The 19,127-nt window shown below is 47.6% G+C and overlaps 1 protein-coding gene across 1 annotated transcript in view; it reads right to left on the reverse strand.

The window, feature by feature from the left end:
• SNTG2 (syntrophin gamma 2) overlaps positions 1-19,127 on the reverse strand; it is a 201,056-nt gene that overhangs the window by 16,729 nt on the left and 165,200 nt on the right. Inside the window, exons 13-14 of the mRNA XM_079940355.1 lie at positions 13,764-13,835; positions 7,595-7,801 (exon numbers count right to left, since the gene is read on the reverse strand). Of these exons, the coding sequence (XP_079796481.1) occupies positions 7,595-7,801; positions 13,764-13,835 (279 nt within the window). The remainder of the gene's footprint in view (positions 1-7,594; positions 7,802-13,763; positions 13,836-19,127) is intronic.

A 19,127-nucleotide genomic window follows, 5' to 3' on the forward strand; every position in this document is an offset into this window, starting at 1 on the left:
AGGCTTTGTTACCAGGGACACTCTCCGAAGACCGTGCTTTTCTGAGAAACGTGATCTGTCTGCAGACCCCGGGCCGGGCAGGTGTGCGTCCTGCCGCGCGTTCCCTCCGAGCGGGGCTCCCACGCCGGCAGGGCATCCAGGGGGGGCGCTTCGGGCGGGGCAGTGGGTGGCTGAACAGCACAGGGGGTTCAGGCACCAGGGGCCGCCCCGGAAGACAGGCAGGTGGTCCGTGCGGGTGGGCTGCTTGCACTTCGTCCCCTAAACAAAGGGGTGACGGTGGCCCCAGCATGCTCGGGTTTTGTGAGGATCAGGTGATCAGTACCTGTGTAGCTCATAGCAGTGCTTGGTAAGTGTGAGCACCAGACGGGTGAGCAAGGGCTTCTGTGGGTGCTCGTCGGTCAAATTCTAAGCTAGGTGAACAGACCCTAACGCAGTGGTGGGTGATGTCAGGCGCCGCCAGGCTCGCTAGGGAGAAGCTGCGGGTGAGCTCTCCACCCCCGGCAGGGGGCCACGCCTTCTGCAAGTTCTACTTCAGGAGACGTTTCCTCCTGTCACAGCACTTCGGGGGTGCGTTTTCCATGTCCTTATGTAATGCCTTTGGGGAAAGTTAAAACTAAGGAATACTTGAGGCAGGAAGATGGGTAACTATTTTTTTTTTTTTTTTTTTGCGCGGGCCTCTCACCGTTGTGGCCTCTCCTGTTGCGGAGCACAGGCTCCGGACACCCAGGCTCAGCGGCCATGGCTCACGGGCCCAGCCGCTCCGCGGCATGTGGGATCCTCCCGGACCGGGGCACGAACCCGCATCCCCTGCATTGGCAGGCGGATTCCCAACCACTGCGCCACCAGGGAAGCCCGATGGGTAACTTATTGAAGAGGACATTTCCTTTTTAAAGAGTCTCTCTCCCCATATGAGTCTCTGCACCCTTTGGGGAAATGAGGCTGGGAAGCTGATGTCATCCAGGTAAGTGGGGAGCAGAATCCTCGGTGAGCAGGTGCTGTGCCGGCCCAAGACACAGTGACCTGCTGTGTGTGGCGTCCGTCCCTCTGATGCCTGGGCCGTTAATCTGAAAGGAGCCTGGGCCAGACCCACCTGCTGGTCTTGGCGAGTCTCCAGGGAGGCTGGAGCTCACCTGGGTGGGGAAGGTGGCCTCAGCCTCTTTGGGAGCACGTCCGACCACGAGAACACTGGCGCTGCTGAGTGCCATTGTGGAGTCTTCCCTGTAGTCTACTGGTGCCAGGTCCCAGCTCCAGCCACCAGCCAGTCGGCACCAGTCCTGGGACCCTCCAGGCTGAGCAGCCAATGCTGTGGGGACCCAGGCCCACCCACCAGAAAGCCAGCACCAGCACTGGGTCCCGCCAAGGGATCTGGTGCCACAAACAGGCCTGGACCAGCCCTCGGCACCCCCAGGCCCTACACCTATTGCATCGGGACACAGGCCCACCATCAGCCTCCAGCAACCTCTGCACAAGGCAGGGCGTGGCAGCCAACGGGGCCAGGGACCAGCCCAGCCTGTGACCGTGCCCAGGCAGTCAGCCAAACACCCCGCACACGGAGGTACCACTAGAGCATACAGCTCTGATGACCAGAGGGGAGTGCGCTGCTAGAGCCCTCAGGATGTCTCCTACATAAGGCCATGTCTCCAAGACTGGGAAAAGGAACTGACCCACCTGATACACACAAGTAAACGTAGAGAAGTAGGCACAGTGAGGCAGCAAAGGAAGATGTTCCAAAGAAGGAATAAGATAAACCCAAGAAGAAGAACTAAGCAAAGTGGACATAAGCGATCTACCTGATGAGGAGTTCAAGGTAATGATCACAAAGATGCTGAAAGAACTCGGGAGGAGAACGAACACAGTGAGGAGTTTAACAAAGAGTTAGAAAATATATACAGAAGAACCAAACAGAGCTGCAGAATACTAAAGCAAATAGAAAACACACTAGAAGGAATCAGCAGTAGACTAAAGGATACAGAGGAACACATCAGTGAACTGCAAGACGAACAGTGGAAATCACCCGAGCTGAACAGAAAAAAGAACCTTAAAAAATGAGGACAGTTTAAGGCAGCATCTGGGACAGCGTCAAGCATACTAACATTCAGATGATAAGGGTCTCAGGAGGAGAAGAGAGAGAGAGAAAAGGGCTCAGAACATAACTGGAGAAATAATAGCTGAAACCTTCCCTAACCTGGGAAGGGAAACAGACATCCCAAGTCCAGAAAGCACAGAGTCTCAAACAGGATCAACCAAAAGAGGACCACACCAAACACACTGTAATTAAAATGGCAAAAATTAAAGTTAGGGAATATTAAGAGCAGTGAGAGAAAAGCAACAAATAACATAGAAGAGAATCCCCAGAAACTCTGCAGGCCAGAAGGGAGTGGCAGGACATATTTAAAATGATGAAAGGGAAACACCTACGAACAAGAACATTCTATCCAGCAAGGCACTCGTTCAGCTTTGATGGAGAAATCAAAAGCTTTACAGACAAGCAAAAACTGAAAGGGTTCAGCACCACCAAACCACTTCACAAGACATGTTAAAGGGATTTCACTAAGTGGAGAAGAAAAGACCACAACCAGAAACATGAAAATTATGAAAGGAAAAATCTCCCTGGTAAAGGCAAGCATACAGTAAAGATAGTAGATCAACTATTATAAAGCAGCAGGAAGATTTTTAAAAGGTAGTAAAATCATCTATGTCAACAGTAGGTACTTAAGGGATACACGAAACAAAAGAATGTAAAATATGACGTCAAAAACCTTAAACATAGCAGGAGGGAGTGAAAGTGCAGGTGGATAGAATGCATTCAGCTTAAGAGATCATCAGTTTAAAATAACACACTCACAAAACCACACACTCACACACACACACGCACTCACAGACACACACTCTCACAACACACACTACACAACACACACACACACACAACACACACACATAGTCTCTCACACAACACACACACAACACACTACACAACACACGCACTCACACATACACACTCACACTCTCACAACACACACTACACAACACACACACACAGACACACACACAGACACACAACACACACACACAGTCTCTCACACAACACACACGCACTCACACACACACAGACACACGCTCACAACACACACTACACAACACACACATGCACACAGACACACACACAAACATACTCTCACAACACACACAGTCTCTCACACGACACACACACTACACAACACACGCACTGACACACACTTACATTCATACACACAGACACACACTCTCACATACTCTCACACACAGACACACTCACACACACACACACACACTGACACACACACACACATATATGTTGATATATACATAAACTTCATGGTAACCAAAACCCAAAATCTTCAGAAACACACACAAAAAAGAGAAGGGAATCAAAACATAACACTAAAGACAAGTCATCATACCACAAACGAAGAGCAAAAGGAGAAAGGGACAAAAGAGAACTACAAAACAACCAGAAAAATAATTAATGAACTGTCAATAAGTACATACCCATCAATAATTACTTTAAATGTAAATGGAATAAATGTTCTAATCTAAAGACACAGACTGGCTGAATGGACACAAAAACAAGACGCATGTCCATGCTGCCTACAAGAGACCCACTTCAGATCTAAGGACACACACAGATCGAAAGTGAGGGGATGGAAAAAGACATTCCATGCAAGTGGGAATGAAAAGAAAGCTGTGGTAGCCATGCTCATATCAGACAAAATAGACTTTAAAATAAGACTGTTGTAAGAGACAAAGATGGACACTACATAGTGATCAAGGGATCAATCCAAGAAGATCTAACAATTGTAAATATTCAGGCACCCAACACAGGAGCACCTCGATATATAAGGCAAATATTAACAGCCATAAAGGGAGAAATTGACAGCAACACAATAATAGTGGGGACTTGAACACCCCTCTTACACCAATGGACAGATGAGACAGACAAACAAGAAGAAAATACTAGCCTTAAGCGACACATTACCAGATCTATCTGTCTGTCTGTCTGTCTGTCTATATGCCATCTATCATCTGTCTATGTATCGGGGGGCGGGGAGAGAGAGGAGGAGAGAGAGCGAGCATTGGGGATAGCAAAGCAGCTTAGGCAATAGCAGCAGATGATGGACACTGCCTGAAGGACGGGGGAACACAGGTTATTCACACAGCTGAGTGGAGGCCGAGAGATCAGTGACAGAGCAGTTCTGGGAGGGGAGGGACTCAGAGACACATGTATAGGTGTGGATGCCAAAGGACCGGGTATTTCTCAATGCTAGTGCTTATGTATATATATATAGATGAACATCTCACAGCGAATGTTTAGGAAGTGTTGAGTGGTGTGACTTACAAATAAAGCTGAATGTTTCCATCAAAAACAGAAATGTTTACTTTATAAGACAATGTATGGATGCAGTATTTGGAATTGGTGATTTTGTTGGCAGTGCCTTTAATGTTCTACTTGTTTTCTGAAAACTTAGCTCTAAGTGAAATCTTAAAAGATAAACCCAAGTTAGTCTTGTCTTCCTCAAGATTACATGCAGTTCTTTTTCTAGGGATACAAACATAAACTTTAAAAGAAAGTAGTGTGGAGTCTTACGCCAGAAGGCAGTAGATGTCAAGAAACGTACCCTATTCTTAGATGTTTTATAAGTTTTTGGGAGGCAGCTGATCTGTGATATCATATGTTGGAGACTTGGGGTTTATAGTGAAAAACTAGGACAGGATCCCCCCATTACTGAGCTTGGATTCCAGATAAATGCTTGGACTCGTGATTCTCAGCCACATTTTCAGGTCACGTCAGTGTTCCCTTCCTGTCCTCATCCATCAGAACCAGAATGGTTACAGCCTGGAAAGAGGAAGGTTTAAAATGCAAACAAGTAATAAAAGCTATTTGGCTGTGCTCTTCCATGATGGGAATGCTAATTGGAGGACAAGACTGACCCCGAAATAAATTCAGGAGCGGAAATAGAAACGTCACGAGCAGCGCTCTGAGTTCTCATTTAATTAAATTAAGCCGTGATGGTTTTTAGAGAAATGAGTTGCTGAGCTGTAAGCTAATCCGTACTCCAGCATCTTCCTGGGAAATCCTCAGAAGAGCTCATCTGGGCCAAGAACAGCACTGAATAGCGCCTCTCACAGTCACACAGATGTCGGCGATTCGCTCTGGAGACTTGCAAATATTTACTGTGGAGATTACTCAATTTAGGCTTTTCAAACAAAATTTCCAAGGAGAGCACAGCTCCAGTAGTCTAGATATGTTTTCTCATCAGTGGCTCTGTCGGTGTTCAAACAGCTGGAGAAGGAACACGGGCTCTTTAACTGTTTAATCCCCAAACGGCAAGGATGCTGGGGCCCACTCGAATCCCTAAACGCTGCTCAGCGGCTACCTGTTCTGCACGGGTGGAACCCAAGGGTGACCAGGGTCCTTGAGGCCTGGGGTCACACTACATCCAGAAGGAAAGCATGGAAAACTAGGGTGTGGACGGAGGACGGGCCGCAGATGCAGAAGGAGCCGCGTGGGTGCTGCAGTGTGGGAGGGTCAGGGGCGCAACATGGGGTGGTCGGTGTGCCCCGAGGATCGAGGCCCACAGTCCGTCCAGGGCCCAGGCAGTTTCGTGGGCCCGAGCGGCCCGCCTGGACGTGCCTGCAGGGTTGTCCCCGGCTGCATCGACGCAGGGCTGCAGGAACACGAGGACGCACGCTCTCTGCCACTGACAAGTTAGGTTAGGATCTGGGGGTGGACAGGAGACACACAGGAGCCTGGGACGGTCTCCCTGCTGTGCGTTCGTGTTTCCGGCCGAAGGACAGCCGGGCGGCACCCCCAGGCCAGAGTGGAGGTCCGGGGGGCTCAGGCAGACAGGAGGACGGGGTGGTGGAGCCCTGACCCACAGCCTGATCTCGAATGCTCGGGAAGACCTGGGCTCAGGGCATCAGCGCGGGGGAGGGCACAGACCGTCTGCCGTCCTCCTGGCTGCGGCGGGGCTCGGGGGCATCTGCGAGGCCTGGAGGATGGGCTGCCCTCTGGGCAGCAGCTTCCCCGGCGTCAGAGGATCTGAAGCCCCAGCCCCGGTGCTCCTTTCAGCTCAGCCGCTGACCTACTACGGCCACGTCTGCCTTAACGTCTGCATTTCGAGCATCTTGATTATATTTTAAACATAACTTGGAAAGTGGAGGTGCAAGTTCTTTGTGGTAAAGGGATGAGCAAAGGGGGCTCAACTCACTTTAATGGACAAAAGTAGAGGCAACACCAGGAAATGCAGGGGTGCTCTGCTGACGGGGCTGGCTGTGAAGGGGGAAAACACTCCAGGAGCAGGAACTAAAGACACCCGGGCTGGAAAGACGTTCCAGAGAGGGCTGTGCTGTAAAGCCAGGGAGAGCCACAGTGAGTTATGCGCGACGAGATTCTGCAGATACAGAAGCTGGATTCTCTTGTTTGGTAGAATCTGGGAGGATTATAATTTTAAAACCTCTACCGCACAGATGCCGCTTAGCCCACCTTGAAGCCCGGCTTCCTCAACAGACTGGCCGGAGTTCTGACTTCAAAAGCACACAGTTGCACTTTCTTACATCCACAGTGTTTCCAACTGAAAGAGTTGTCAGTTCATGAGCAATAAATGAATGACAGATTCCCTGGGAAGATGTTCACATCATCAGAGACAACTACAAGTGAGCAAGGGTATCTCGGGGCCCCAGAAGGGACAAGGCTTGGTTTCCGTGAACGTCTGCGTGGGACCCACCGTGTGGACCACAGATTTCAGAGAACATCACACAGTTGAAGGGACGCTCCCTGCTCCCTCCTAGCCCTGAGCATCAGGGGACTCCATACATTTTTACATCCCGAACGAGAGATAAACGATGGCACGGAATCTTTCCACATTCAAAGCAGTGCTGATAAGTGAAGGAGCCGCTCCCAAGTCCTCGCCCAGAGCGACTGACGCCAGGCCAGGAGGGAGAAGGAACCCAGAACTTCCGTGTGGAGTTAAACCCACCCCACGATGCTGCATCTGTTTTCTCACTTCTAGCCATGCGAACTCCCCCATGAAGGGCGGCTGCTACTTCCAACAACGCGGATCACGACCCACACTACCTCATCCATTTAGTCCCTACACACCCCGATCTGGGAGAGATTGATTTGCTGTCCTGAAAAGGGAGAAGCGACCCAGTCACATGAGCTGTTTTATGTTCCTGTTGGATCATTAAGTTTGAGAGGAAGGGCCATCGAGTGCCTTAAACTACGACACAGGTCCCGGTGAATCACAGTAAACACGGCTGGCGAGCAAACACCAGGGGCCTGACTGCGCCGCTGGCTGAGGGCGTTTCCCTTAACGGCGCAGGAGGCCCTTCCCTCACAGTGAGTAGAGAGACTGATGCAACCGAGATGAGAGCTCTGCCTGCTTTCCCCTAATTTCACCCTCTTCGTCTGCCGGGCGCACTGGACGTAGGGACCCCGGCGAGAAGCGCCCAGCTCCTGACGACGCCTGTTTTCTGGAATGCTCGCTACAGCTGCTCTAATTTACGTCTCCGGTGCCCAAGCAGGTTTAATCAGAGACGACAGCGAGTCGCTCACCCCCGTCCTCTGCACGTCCAGGAAGGTGGCCCTCTGGAAGGACAGCTCCCACGCTGCGAGCTCGCTCCCCAGCTCCACGCTGAACACGTGGCTCCTGCCGTGGCCGACGAGGACGCTGAAGCAGAAGGGCCTGTGCTCCCCGCAGGTGGGGTCCTGGAGACCCAGGCAGAGGCTGGTTTGGGCCCAGCAGTCATCCGGAAGCCAGAACTGAAACAGAGAGGGGGGCACGCAGGTGAGAGGGGACGCCCCCCGGGTGACCGCCTGGGACAGAGGGGCCTCTTCCAGGCTGGGGGCTGGGGCCGCACTCCACCAGGCGGCCTCCTGGCCACGCGCCTGGATTCAGGAGCGGCGTCCCCCGACGTCGCTGCCGTGGAGACGGGCCTGTAAGTCAATATCTGGGAGTCAGTTATGTCCACCTGCCAGTGCTCTGCAAGCATCTTGCACCTAAACCATCAGTGGCCACAACTTCTGCTTCTATGCTTAGCTTTAAAGATAAAGAAAAAAGTCACGAGACGTTTGTGCTTAAGTTGAGCACAGAATCAGCAAACACTGAAGACAGCGAGACCGCACGACTCTCTCCGCTCTGCCGGGGTCCCTGAAGGGTCCCCACCCCTCAGCCATGTGCGGAGCACCTGGGGTCCCCCAGGGGCACTGGGCCACCGAGACCTAACTACGTGAGCCCAGAGGTCCTGGCCACACAGAAGATGTGTTTTAGAAATAGTTTCAAAAGCAAAGGTTGAAACAAGAAAAAAGAGCCATTATTCAGTTCCTGATTAAGCATTTAAGCAGAAGACGTGACTCAGCCCCAGCGTGTCCGTGGGTCACAGACATACCGGGTGGATGTCCCGGCAGCTCTGAACCTCGGGGCGGCGGGTCTCCGCCACAGCCTCGCCTGAGTCATGAACGCACCCACCCAAGGAGCAGCTGTGTCGGCTTCACTCAGGGATCAGGAGAGATGGGGCCTGGGGCCTCAAACGAGTCCGCGTCTCAGGCCGGAGCCTGCTCTTCCCTTCCTCTGTGTCTCTCTGTCTCTGTGTGCGTGTGTCTCTGCATCTCTGTGTCTCTGTCCCCTGGAGATTCATGTCTGTCTTCGTCTCCCGCTCACCCACCCACTGCACAGACACCCTGAAGAGTCCACGCCAGGCCCTGCACTAGGGTGGCCTCTGCCCGCACGGCCTCCCCGGGGACGGGGAAGCAGGTGGACATCCTGCCAGGGCTGCTGAACAGCTGAGGGGACATGACGTGAGCCACAGCCCGGTGGCAGCAGGAACAGAGGCTGCCCACAGGCCAGGCCTTCACCCCCCGACTCCGAGCTATTCAGATCCACGCGGGCTGTCCCGCCAGGCCACACCCACGACTCACACTGGTGGCCAGAGTTCATTCCCAGAATCCCCGTGCCCCACCTGTGGGCTGGGCTGGTTTTACGTGAAATACACTTCTGCCCACTGGGCCCAGGCTTGTGAGAGCAGTGGCTGCTGACGGGGGTGGAGATAGGCGCACGGGCTCTGGGTGCCCCCTGCCTTCTCAGGGCCTCGTGGCGGCTCTGCAGGCCCCGATCCGCGCTGTCCCCGCTTCCGCCGCCCAGGGACCTGTCCTCATGTGTCACTCAGACACTTGCTGCCTTGTGGTGTGCGACGTGAGGGTGCGTGTGCGTGCGTGTGTGTGCACGGGTGTGGTGTGTGCTGGTGCATCTGTCCTGATCCTAAATGAACACGGTACAGAGGCTGCACCTGTATTTTGGGGCCGCCAGATCCTTGGCCTCAGCCTGGCATATGCACAGAAACCCTTCAGGAAATAGGATATCAGGTCCTAAGTCGAGAAGAGCAAGATGTGAGTCACTGGCCTGACTTCTCAGGAACTCCGTCCATAACTACTGACCTTGAGTGTCAGGACTGACCACCAAAGAAGGACTCTTAGCAGGTGGCACCGTCGACGGTACGGCTATGTTCTTTCCTGTATTGGTGTAGGTGGGGGGCTGTGCGCTGCTATAGGAGAAAAACAGGCTTTGCAGTCAGACAGACAACGCTTGGGACCTTCCTGGCCAATTATCAGCTGTTACCCTGAGCTTTTCACTTCTCTCTAAGCCTAAATACCTGAACCATAAAATGGGGTGTAAGAGAATGGTTGTCACGGGTTTAAAGGAAGCACGGATGAAGTGCGTAGCACCTGCGTCCTCGCCCACGTGGCTGGTCTCTGTGGACGGAGACACCGTCCACAGGCAGTGCGGGGTCGTGGCGTAGACTGAGCTCTCACATCTAACGTATAGCGAACTGTCTCCCGACAAAGTCAGCGACTCCACAGTCCAGCATCAGGTTTCCAGCTACCCGCTCCTGATGTGGCCCCCCTGCCCCAGACCGTGAGAAGACAGAAACCACCCTGGGTTCACTTTTCAGACAACAAAATGCAAAGACTATTTTAGAAAATTACCTGGATTTTTTCCTGCTTCTATTTATTTGAGACGATTATAACAACAATACAGGAAACTTAAAAGACAGATCATTCTATTATGATCTATCTTTTGTTATCTAATTTGTTTTTATATTTCCTCCATGCAATGTCTCTTTGTACACATCATTCTATAAATGTGTAATGTGATTTTAATGGAGGACTTGACATATACGACCCTATTAGGACTTTATTTCTCAGTGGTCATCTGACAGTTCTCCTAATGTTCACTACTTAAGAATATCATTAAATATTGCCATGCTCACAGCTATCTGACTCTTGCAAATTCCTTGTTTTGAGTCAGTTCTGAGGAGTGAGCTCATTTGATCGAGCAGTGAAGTGTCTGCGAGTCTTCATCTGAATGGACAAACCTCAGCTCTACGCGCAAGAACAAACAGAAGAGTTAAAAATAACGTTTGAACCACCTGAGAAATCCAAGAAAGGACACTGGAGGATTTCATAGATGTGATTACTTTCTGCACCTCAAACTGTTGAGCCTCACAAGATAACGCACTGTAGATGCTGCGACGTGAGTGAAATCACTGATCGATACACAGCTCATTTCCCCGGGTATTTTCTGTAGCTTCTTTTGGAAGCAGGAGCTCAGTTCTTATGCACTGCAATGTGTCGTTAAGACTGAAAATCGGGAGCGATTACAAAATTAAAGGTCCCTGAGCTGCTGTGGCACCCCCCAAATCACTTCCCGCGGCCTGACCAGTGGCAAAGGCCCCTTCCTGACTCTGGGCGCCCCCTGCCGTCCCCGGAGCATTTATGGTAGGAAACCCATCCCTCTAAACCTCTCTCTGCCCCCTGGAAGTGCAGACCTTTTTAAAGCCTCCGCCGGTTCTACAGGGCGAGCCTGGGTGCTATCCACGCCCCTGGGGCGCGAATGCCCAGGAATGGGGCCCGTCTTCCCATCTCTGCGGGCGGGAGCCCCCCTCCGCGGGACCCAGGCCAGGCTGCACAGACACTTCCCTCCACGAAGACGGGAGAGAGGCTCCTCTTCCTTTGGGAGGGGCCCACCTGGGCCACACTCGCCCCTCACCCAGCTCGGGGACCCCTGCCCTTTGTTTCAGTGGAGTTGAGGTCGGTCTCTGCCCCCGGCAATGTCTTCCTTGTCTGTTTAACTTCGATGGGTCCAGGTTTTCTCTGACAGGACTTGAGGAGAATTGTATTCTCCTTATTCACAAGGCTGCACTTGAGAGGTGGCTGGAGAACAGGTCACAGGAGGACACTCCAGAGAGCTTCCCGGGAGGCCAGCGCTTCTGACAGGGGAGGCAGAACAGGATTTAGAGAGGTGGCATTTCAGGTCAAAGGTCGTGGACTGTTTACATTTTGATAGGCCCTTCCTCGCATTGTCACCAACCTTTTCATCTTTGACAGCCTAATTGGCAAACATATTATTTCACGGTTTCCACTTGCATTTCTTTTTCACTTTTAAAAAATTTTTATTTTGTATTGGAGTATAGCTGATTAACAATGCTGTGTTAGTTTCAGGTGTACAGCACAGAGATTCAGTTACACATATACATGTATCTATTCTTTTTCAAATTCTTTTCCCACTTAGGTTGTTACAGAGTATTGAGCAGAGTTCCCTGTGCTCTCCAGTAGGTCCTTGTTGGTTATCAAAATGTAAACAGTCCACATCCTTTGACCTAGAAATTCCACCGCTCTAAATTTTTCCTGGTGATACACTTGCACAGGTGTGAAATGATTTATTACATTGTTTGTAATTGCAAACAAATGGGTACAAATTAAATATCCCTTGATAAGGGCTTGGTAAAATGAAATATGATACATTCATGGAATTGAACACTAGGTAGCGGTTTTAAAGTGGGATCATCTCTTTGTGGATATTGAAGAAAGAGCCACAAGATAAACTGTAGGGCAAAAAGTGACATGTGGAACAGTGCGCATGCTTCCATTTGCAGAGGGAAAAAGAATAGTGCACATATAAAAAAATAGAATCGGATTCAGCCGAGCTTCAGGCCAAGGGAACCTGGACCCCACCTGCCTCCAGTGAGGCTTCTGGAACTTACTCCCCCTCTGTGCTTCTGGGTCTCGCCTGTCAGATGGAGATGACAAGGATTAAGTCCTCGGTTGGGGACAGGATTAACTCAGGATGTAGATGGAGCACTTCGCAGGGCTCCAGGAGGCTCACTCAGCAAAGATAAGGTATTATTCTCAAGATCCTTTGCCAAACATATGAGTAAATTTGGTTCCACTGAAAAATGCAAACGGAATATTCTTACGTTGAGAGGGAATATTTATGCAGGAGAAGCCTCACTGCTGAGCAGTGTTTTTATGATTCACTCTGTGGAGGCTGTTTATGATTTAAGTCACGATTGCAATCAAGTCTGATTGATTCAATTTTCTCATCCCTTTCATGGTGAGTGTGAAATACAGACACATAATTTTAAGAACTGGAAAAAGGAATTTTGGGAGAGGAGGAAGTGTCATAGAAAAACACCACCACAACTACAAAATTTGATTTCTGGACTAAATATTAATGACGATACTTTGAAATGGTGATTATGAAAACAAATCATTAAAAAAATTCTATACTAAAGTGCTAGTTCTTACAATAATCATACATTTATTTCAATTTTTGAAAACTGAAGTAAATATTACAGATAATTTAAAATTCATACGTGCAAAACGACCAACATCAACAATTAAAGGCACCTGAGAAAAGGGGAGACTCTGTAAGATCACTGTTTAAAGACTCCCAACAAGACACAGAATTCAATCTCCTTTTTTAAAATGCTGAATGCGATACATTTATTATGATTATTATTTACCCTGCATTGAGTTTAATACTTTTGCTGCAGCCATCCTCCTGGCTAATTTCACGATTTCAGTTACTTCATAGCATGTTTATTGATTAAAATTGTAAGGCCCATTGGCCCGGGTGAAAGGAGGCCCGGGGGGTAAGAGAAAACATCGACCAGTATGAGGTAGGAGAGGCATCGGGACATAACGACCTCACCTGTTCTGGGAATCAACAAGAGACTCTAACTTCCTGCCCAGAAAACAATGGGGCTGACGGGAAGGGAAAATGGGCTTACGCCCCACAACAGACCAACCAACACCTGGCCCTGCTGTATCCTCACCAAATAAGGAATTACCCTGTATAGCAAACCACCCCCTCCCCTTGCAAGCCGCCTTCTGCTTTTACCCCAATAGAAATCCCCCTCATCCAGTACTGGGCGCGACTTCTCTGGCCCCTTTCTCGCGGACCAGTGAACCTCGCCCGGGAGCGCTCCCTAATAAAGCTCACTTGAAGCTTTCTTCTGTTTCACGGTGCCGTTTGTTAAGATCCGACCTTACAAAAATTTTTTTTCAATTTTTCTGAAAAGATATGCTGGATAAAAACAGAAGAGGCTCGATAGTTTATTAATGAAGGACACATATAAAATATGATGGTCCTATGAGGACATCCCAGTACCAAATGAACATCTCAGATGTCTGGAAAGCCATATAAACTAGTTGAAAATATAAAAAGGCCAGAATGAAATAATAAGGCACCTACATAAAAAAAAGAATAAGGACTTAAAAGTTCCTCTATGATACTCTTTTGTGGAATTCTGATGAATGATTGTGGGATGAAGCTAGATGTTCATGTTATTTTACTGTTTCAACAGACAGTGGGAAACAAATATTTCTCTCACTCTTTAAGCCCAAAGATCATCTTGTTAATATGAAATGTGCAAAGGAAACTTACCTTGTGAACTTTAAATAGTACCTCACAGAGGTTATAGGTTTTTTCCGCTCGGACCCAGTCTAACGTGCTCACCTGCAAGAAATATAAAACAGACACATGAATCCTATGTGCTCTCACCCAAATAAGGGGAACTGTGTGAGGTGACGGAGGTGCTAACTAACTGGATTGTGGGAACCACTTGGCAATGTACATGGATAGCAAATCATCACACCGTACACTTTAAATATATTCCATTTTTGTCAATCGTACCTCGATAAAACTGGAAAAAAAATGTAAAGTATACATGCAAAGACACATACTATTTTTAGTATGAGAATTTAAACATTTACAACAATGGAGCTAGTCAATGTGTCTTTACCTTCATTAAATTCTAAACCAGGAGCAGGACAGTTGAAAAACTAAACTATATGCCACAGCAAGTTTTGCTGAGTAATTGCACGTCGCCGCTGTTGGCGTGAAGCATGAAGATGTTTAGATACATTATTGATACAAGAACCCAGTAACGGCGGAACTTATCTATTACACACAATTGGGCATAATTTTAGGAATTCATTTTGGATGTCTTTTGCATTAATTTAAGGACCGATTTTAGGTTAAATTTAGAGACTCCTCACCCATTCTGCTACGCTCCTAACTTCTGTTAAGCAGCTACTATCTGTGTGTCTGCATGGCCATCTGTGGTTTGAGCTGTCCCCTTCCATTTAGTTTTCATTGCTGATGGTCACTTTCCTTTCCCCCCTGGAAGACCCCCTCTCCATGCCCGGCTCCCGTGCTCCTGGTGGCTGACTGCTCAGCCCAGGGTGGAGGTGCCCTCGGAGGTGAGTCGGTCCGTGCGTCTCACGCTCTGGGCCATGGTGACTGTTTCAAGGAGAATGTGCCACAGTCAGAGACACAGCTGACACTGAGAAGATGCTCGGACTTCTGGGATGGACCGCTTCTTCCATGGACTTAAAGGGAAACACTTCCACCCTGAGAGCCTTTGGAAGCTGTGTGAGGACCATGTAGCCATCAGTCACTACGATGTACCTGCACTGGTCATCAGCTGTGACACACACACGCCCACTAAGGCAGGATGGTGAGAACAGGGAAGATGGGGGGCCTGAGCTCTCTACCTGCCACTCACTTTTCTGTAAACCTAAAACACAATGTTTATTAATTAATTTTCAAAAGCAGGTCTTTCTCTTCATTACCTTCTGCTTTGACAATTTTCTATTTTTCTGACCACATCTGATGTGAAATAGAGCAGAGAGTGTAGCTCCTCAGATGTAGTATCCTGGCGTATTTTAATATTATTGTGGAACACTTGTGTGGCCCCAGGACTGACACAGAGAGATATTCTATATTAGATGCATAATTGTCTAATATGCCTTCAGGCTACAAATCTTCACTTAAATTACTTCTTTCCAGGTAAATATTTTATTTTAAATGATAGAATATACTCCCCTAATTGACACCCTTAAAATTACTTCTAGTATTTCTTGCATATTCATAGGTAACTGCTATATAATTTATATGTTAATGTTATAAGATGCTATAAACTTGGTTTTATAAGTGTTATTTAACACATTTTAATGGTGTCTGAAAACATGAGTAGCTGAAACATTATTTCTCAGATTCCAATTTGCAAATCAGAAATGACAGTTCACGCTAAGGAAGGAGAGCTGAGTGCATGAGAAAGGCCAGAGAATCCTGGTTTAATGCAGCCTTTCCAGCACGCATCAGCACACAGGACAGACCTGGGGTCACCACTCCCCGCCGCCGGCTGTTTACTCTTCGTAGGTAACTCAGCCCCAGAAAACCCACTGCCTTCCCCCGCCCCACGCTGCTCCTTTCCTGTCTTCCAGCCCTTCTCCCTTCTGTTTCCTCGTTGCCTTCAACATCTCCCTTTCCCTCACCTTGAAGGAGCTCAGAAACCATCCTTGAAGACAGGACTTTCTCTTTAATTTTTCCTAATTTATTTGCCACAGTCTCTCTGGGCCTTTTAAAAGTTCATTTAGATATTCTGACACAATGTGTTGGCCACAAGGCTCCATCAGTGTGGTCGGGCTTTCTTGGCAAAGACTGCTGGCCCGGGGATGGAGGAGTGAGGCACCCAGGCTGGGGGGGTCTGAGAGCACATCAGCAGGGACACTTGTAGATTCACTCCCCTGGAGCCACTTATTCTCATTCCAAAGAGAAATGGACCAGAGGCTTGCCTCCCACGCCCTCCCAAGAGAGCTGTTTATGTTGCCTGAACTCAGAGAGGCTTAAGGACTTCGAGCCCCTCCCGTGTGGCCCAAACCTCTGTGTACACAGAGCCCACCAGCCTCACTGGCCCGCCCGTGAGGCCCGGTCGGAGGGAAGATGCTGTGACTAATTAACAGTCCCCCTCACAGCCACGACCTCACATTTCATGTCAGAACAAAGGAGATCAGTAAACATATGTATTCAAAACTTAACATACGGTTGTTTCTGATTTGGGCAATTTGCCTCCAGCGCGAGGATACAAAAATCCAAGGTCAGACAAAAACATGCGCAAATATTTAGGTGCAAATTCACTTGCCATATTTTGTGTATTGCGTTTACAAGGAGAAGTTGCTGAGCATTAAGAGTAAAATTTCTTCTGTTAAATTCAAATGCGCTGGAGTTTCAGACACACTTACGAATGCATACATTAAGTCCCTCAGCGCTCCGTTTCATCCTGTGAGGTATTCAGCTAGCATTTACCACCCCCATCCTTAAACCGAGGAAAGTGCTGAATAGAGGGTGAGTTAGTGCCTGTGGTCCCACAGCCAGGAAACAGATTCTGTTTACAGCCCAAAGCTTCCAATCATTCACTTACAACTTTTTCTACTTCGGCTCTTTTCCCTAACATTTTGCAGAGTAAATACTTCCATTGTCTTATAAAATCTTTCAGGCCCCATTTTCAAATACGCTTGTGTTATTCTGGATAGTATAGGAAAATGATTTAAGTCAGCACAATGCCATTGTGTAGAGGTCATTTTGATTTTTTTTTCTCTATTTAAAAAGTTACAGTGTTTCTGGTTCTGCATGTAAGGAGCTTGCGCATCACCACTCCTAAGTAACCATCAGCGTGAAGCGGAGCGGGTGGGAAAATCAACAACTCTTGTTGGATGCGTAACAGAGGGGAGGACACAGGGCCAACCGTGGCCCCCAAGCACATATATATTGACAGCAAGTGGATGGAGAAAATATTCCATGTGAACACTAATCAGAGGGAAGTAGAGGACTATTACCTTCCTACAGAGCACACTTTACAATAAGGAATGTTATCAGGGATAAAAAGTGTATGACATAAAGATGAACGGTCAATTCTCAAAGGAGACACAACAATACTTAACATGTGCGCACCTTAACAACAGAGCGTCAGACCATGTGAGGCAAATACAACCTCCAACCATGTGAATGGAACTCGAAGCTTCCCCACTAAGACCAGGAACGAGCAAGGATGCCCCCTTTTCACCATCTAACTGGAAGTCCTTGCTGTGCTATATGGCAAGAACCACATGTAAAAGGTGTACAGATTGGGAAGGAAGACATAAAACCGTCTTTGATTGCAGATCTTCTCTGTAGAAAACCTGAAGGAGTTGACCAAATGAAACAAACCAAAAACCTCCTGGAAATAATAAGCAATTATAGCAAGGTTGCAGAATATAAGGTTTACATACAAAAGTCAATCACATTCTTGTATGTGAACAGTGAACAATCAGAATTTGAAATTAAAAACATATTACCATTCATATTAACATCCCCAAAATGAAATACGTAGTTATAAGTTTAACAAAAACATACGAGATGTATATGAGGAAAACCACAAAACTTCTTTGATTAACAAAATCAAAGAAGTAAACAAATGGAGGGACATTCTATGTTCACGGACAGGAAAACTCAACATGGCCAAGATGTCAGTTCTTCCCAACTTGATTTACAGATGCAACACAATCCCAACCAAATCCCAAGGAAGTTATTTTGTGGATATTGACAAGCTGATTCTAAAGGTTATACGGAGGCAAAAGACCCCAAACGGGCAACACATTTGAAGGAGAAGAGCAAAGTCAGAGGCCAGAGACCACCTAACTATAAGATTTACTATAAAGACAGTGCGGTATTGGTGAAAGAAAAGACAAATAGATCCGTGGAACAGAATGGAGAGCCCAGAAACAGATGAATAGACTCATCTGATCTTTGCTAAAGGAACAAAGGCAAAACAAGGAAGCAAAGACAGTCTTTCCAACATATGGTGCTGGGACAACTGGATATACAAATACAAAAAAGGAATCTAGACATACATCATCATACACCCTTCACCAAAAGTAACTCAAAATTGATCATAGACTTAACTGTAAAATACAAAACTATAAAAAAACTAGAAGATAACACAGGAGAAAACCTAGATGACCTTGGGTGTGGTGATGCCCTTTTAGATACAACACCAAAGGCACCACTCATGAAATAATAGATAAGCTGGACTTCATTAAAATTAAAAACTTATGCTCTGAAAAAGACAAAGTTAAGAGAATAAAACAAGGTATAGACTGGGAGAAAAAAATCTCAAAAGACACATCTGATAAAGGACTGTTAACCAAAATATACAAAGTACTCTTAAAGCTCAGCACTAAGAAAACAACCTGAGTAAAAATGGACCAAAGACCTTCACAGATCCCTCACCAAAGGAGACAGGCAGATGGTCAATAATCAGGTGAAAATGTGCTCCATGTCATATGTTGTCAGGGAAATGAAAATTGAAACAACACTGAGAGACCACCACACACCTATTAAAATGACTAAAATCCAACACCGACAGCACCAAATGCTGGCAGGGATGTGGAGCAACAGGAATTCTCGGTCATGGCTGGTGGGGATGTCACATGGTGCAGCCACCTTGGAAGACAGTTTCTCACAAAACTAAACATATTCTTACCATATGATCCATCAATCACACTCCTTGGTATTTACCCAAAGGTGATGAAAATTTATGTCCAAACAAAATCCTGAACATGGATGTTTATAGCAGCTTTATTCATACTTGCCCAAACCTGGAAGCAACCAAGATGTCCTTCAGTAGGTGAATGGATAAATAAACTATGGTTCATCACACAAGGGAATATTTTTTCAGAGCTAGAAAGAAATGAGCTCTCAAGTCATGAAAAGACATGGTGGAAACTTAAATGCATACTATTAAGTGAAGGAAGTCAACCTGAAAAGGCTACATTCTGTATGACTCCATCTGACCTTCTGGAAAAGGCAAGACTGCACACATTAAAAGGATTAGTGGTTGTCAGTGTTGGTAGGTAGGGAGGTACAAATAGGTGGATCGAAGAGGATGTTTAGGGCAGTGAAACTACTCTCTAAACCACAACGGTG

This window comes from Stenella coeruleoalba, assembly GCF_951394435.1.
Source record: "Stenella coeruleoalba genome assembly, chromosome: 13".
Lineage (NCBI taxonomy): Eukaryota > Metazoa > Chordata > Mammalia > Artiodactyla > Delphinidae > Stenella > Stenella coeruleoalba.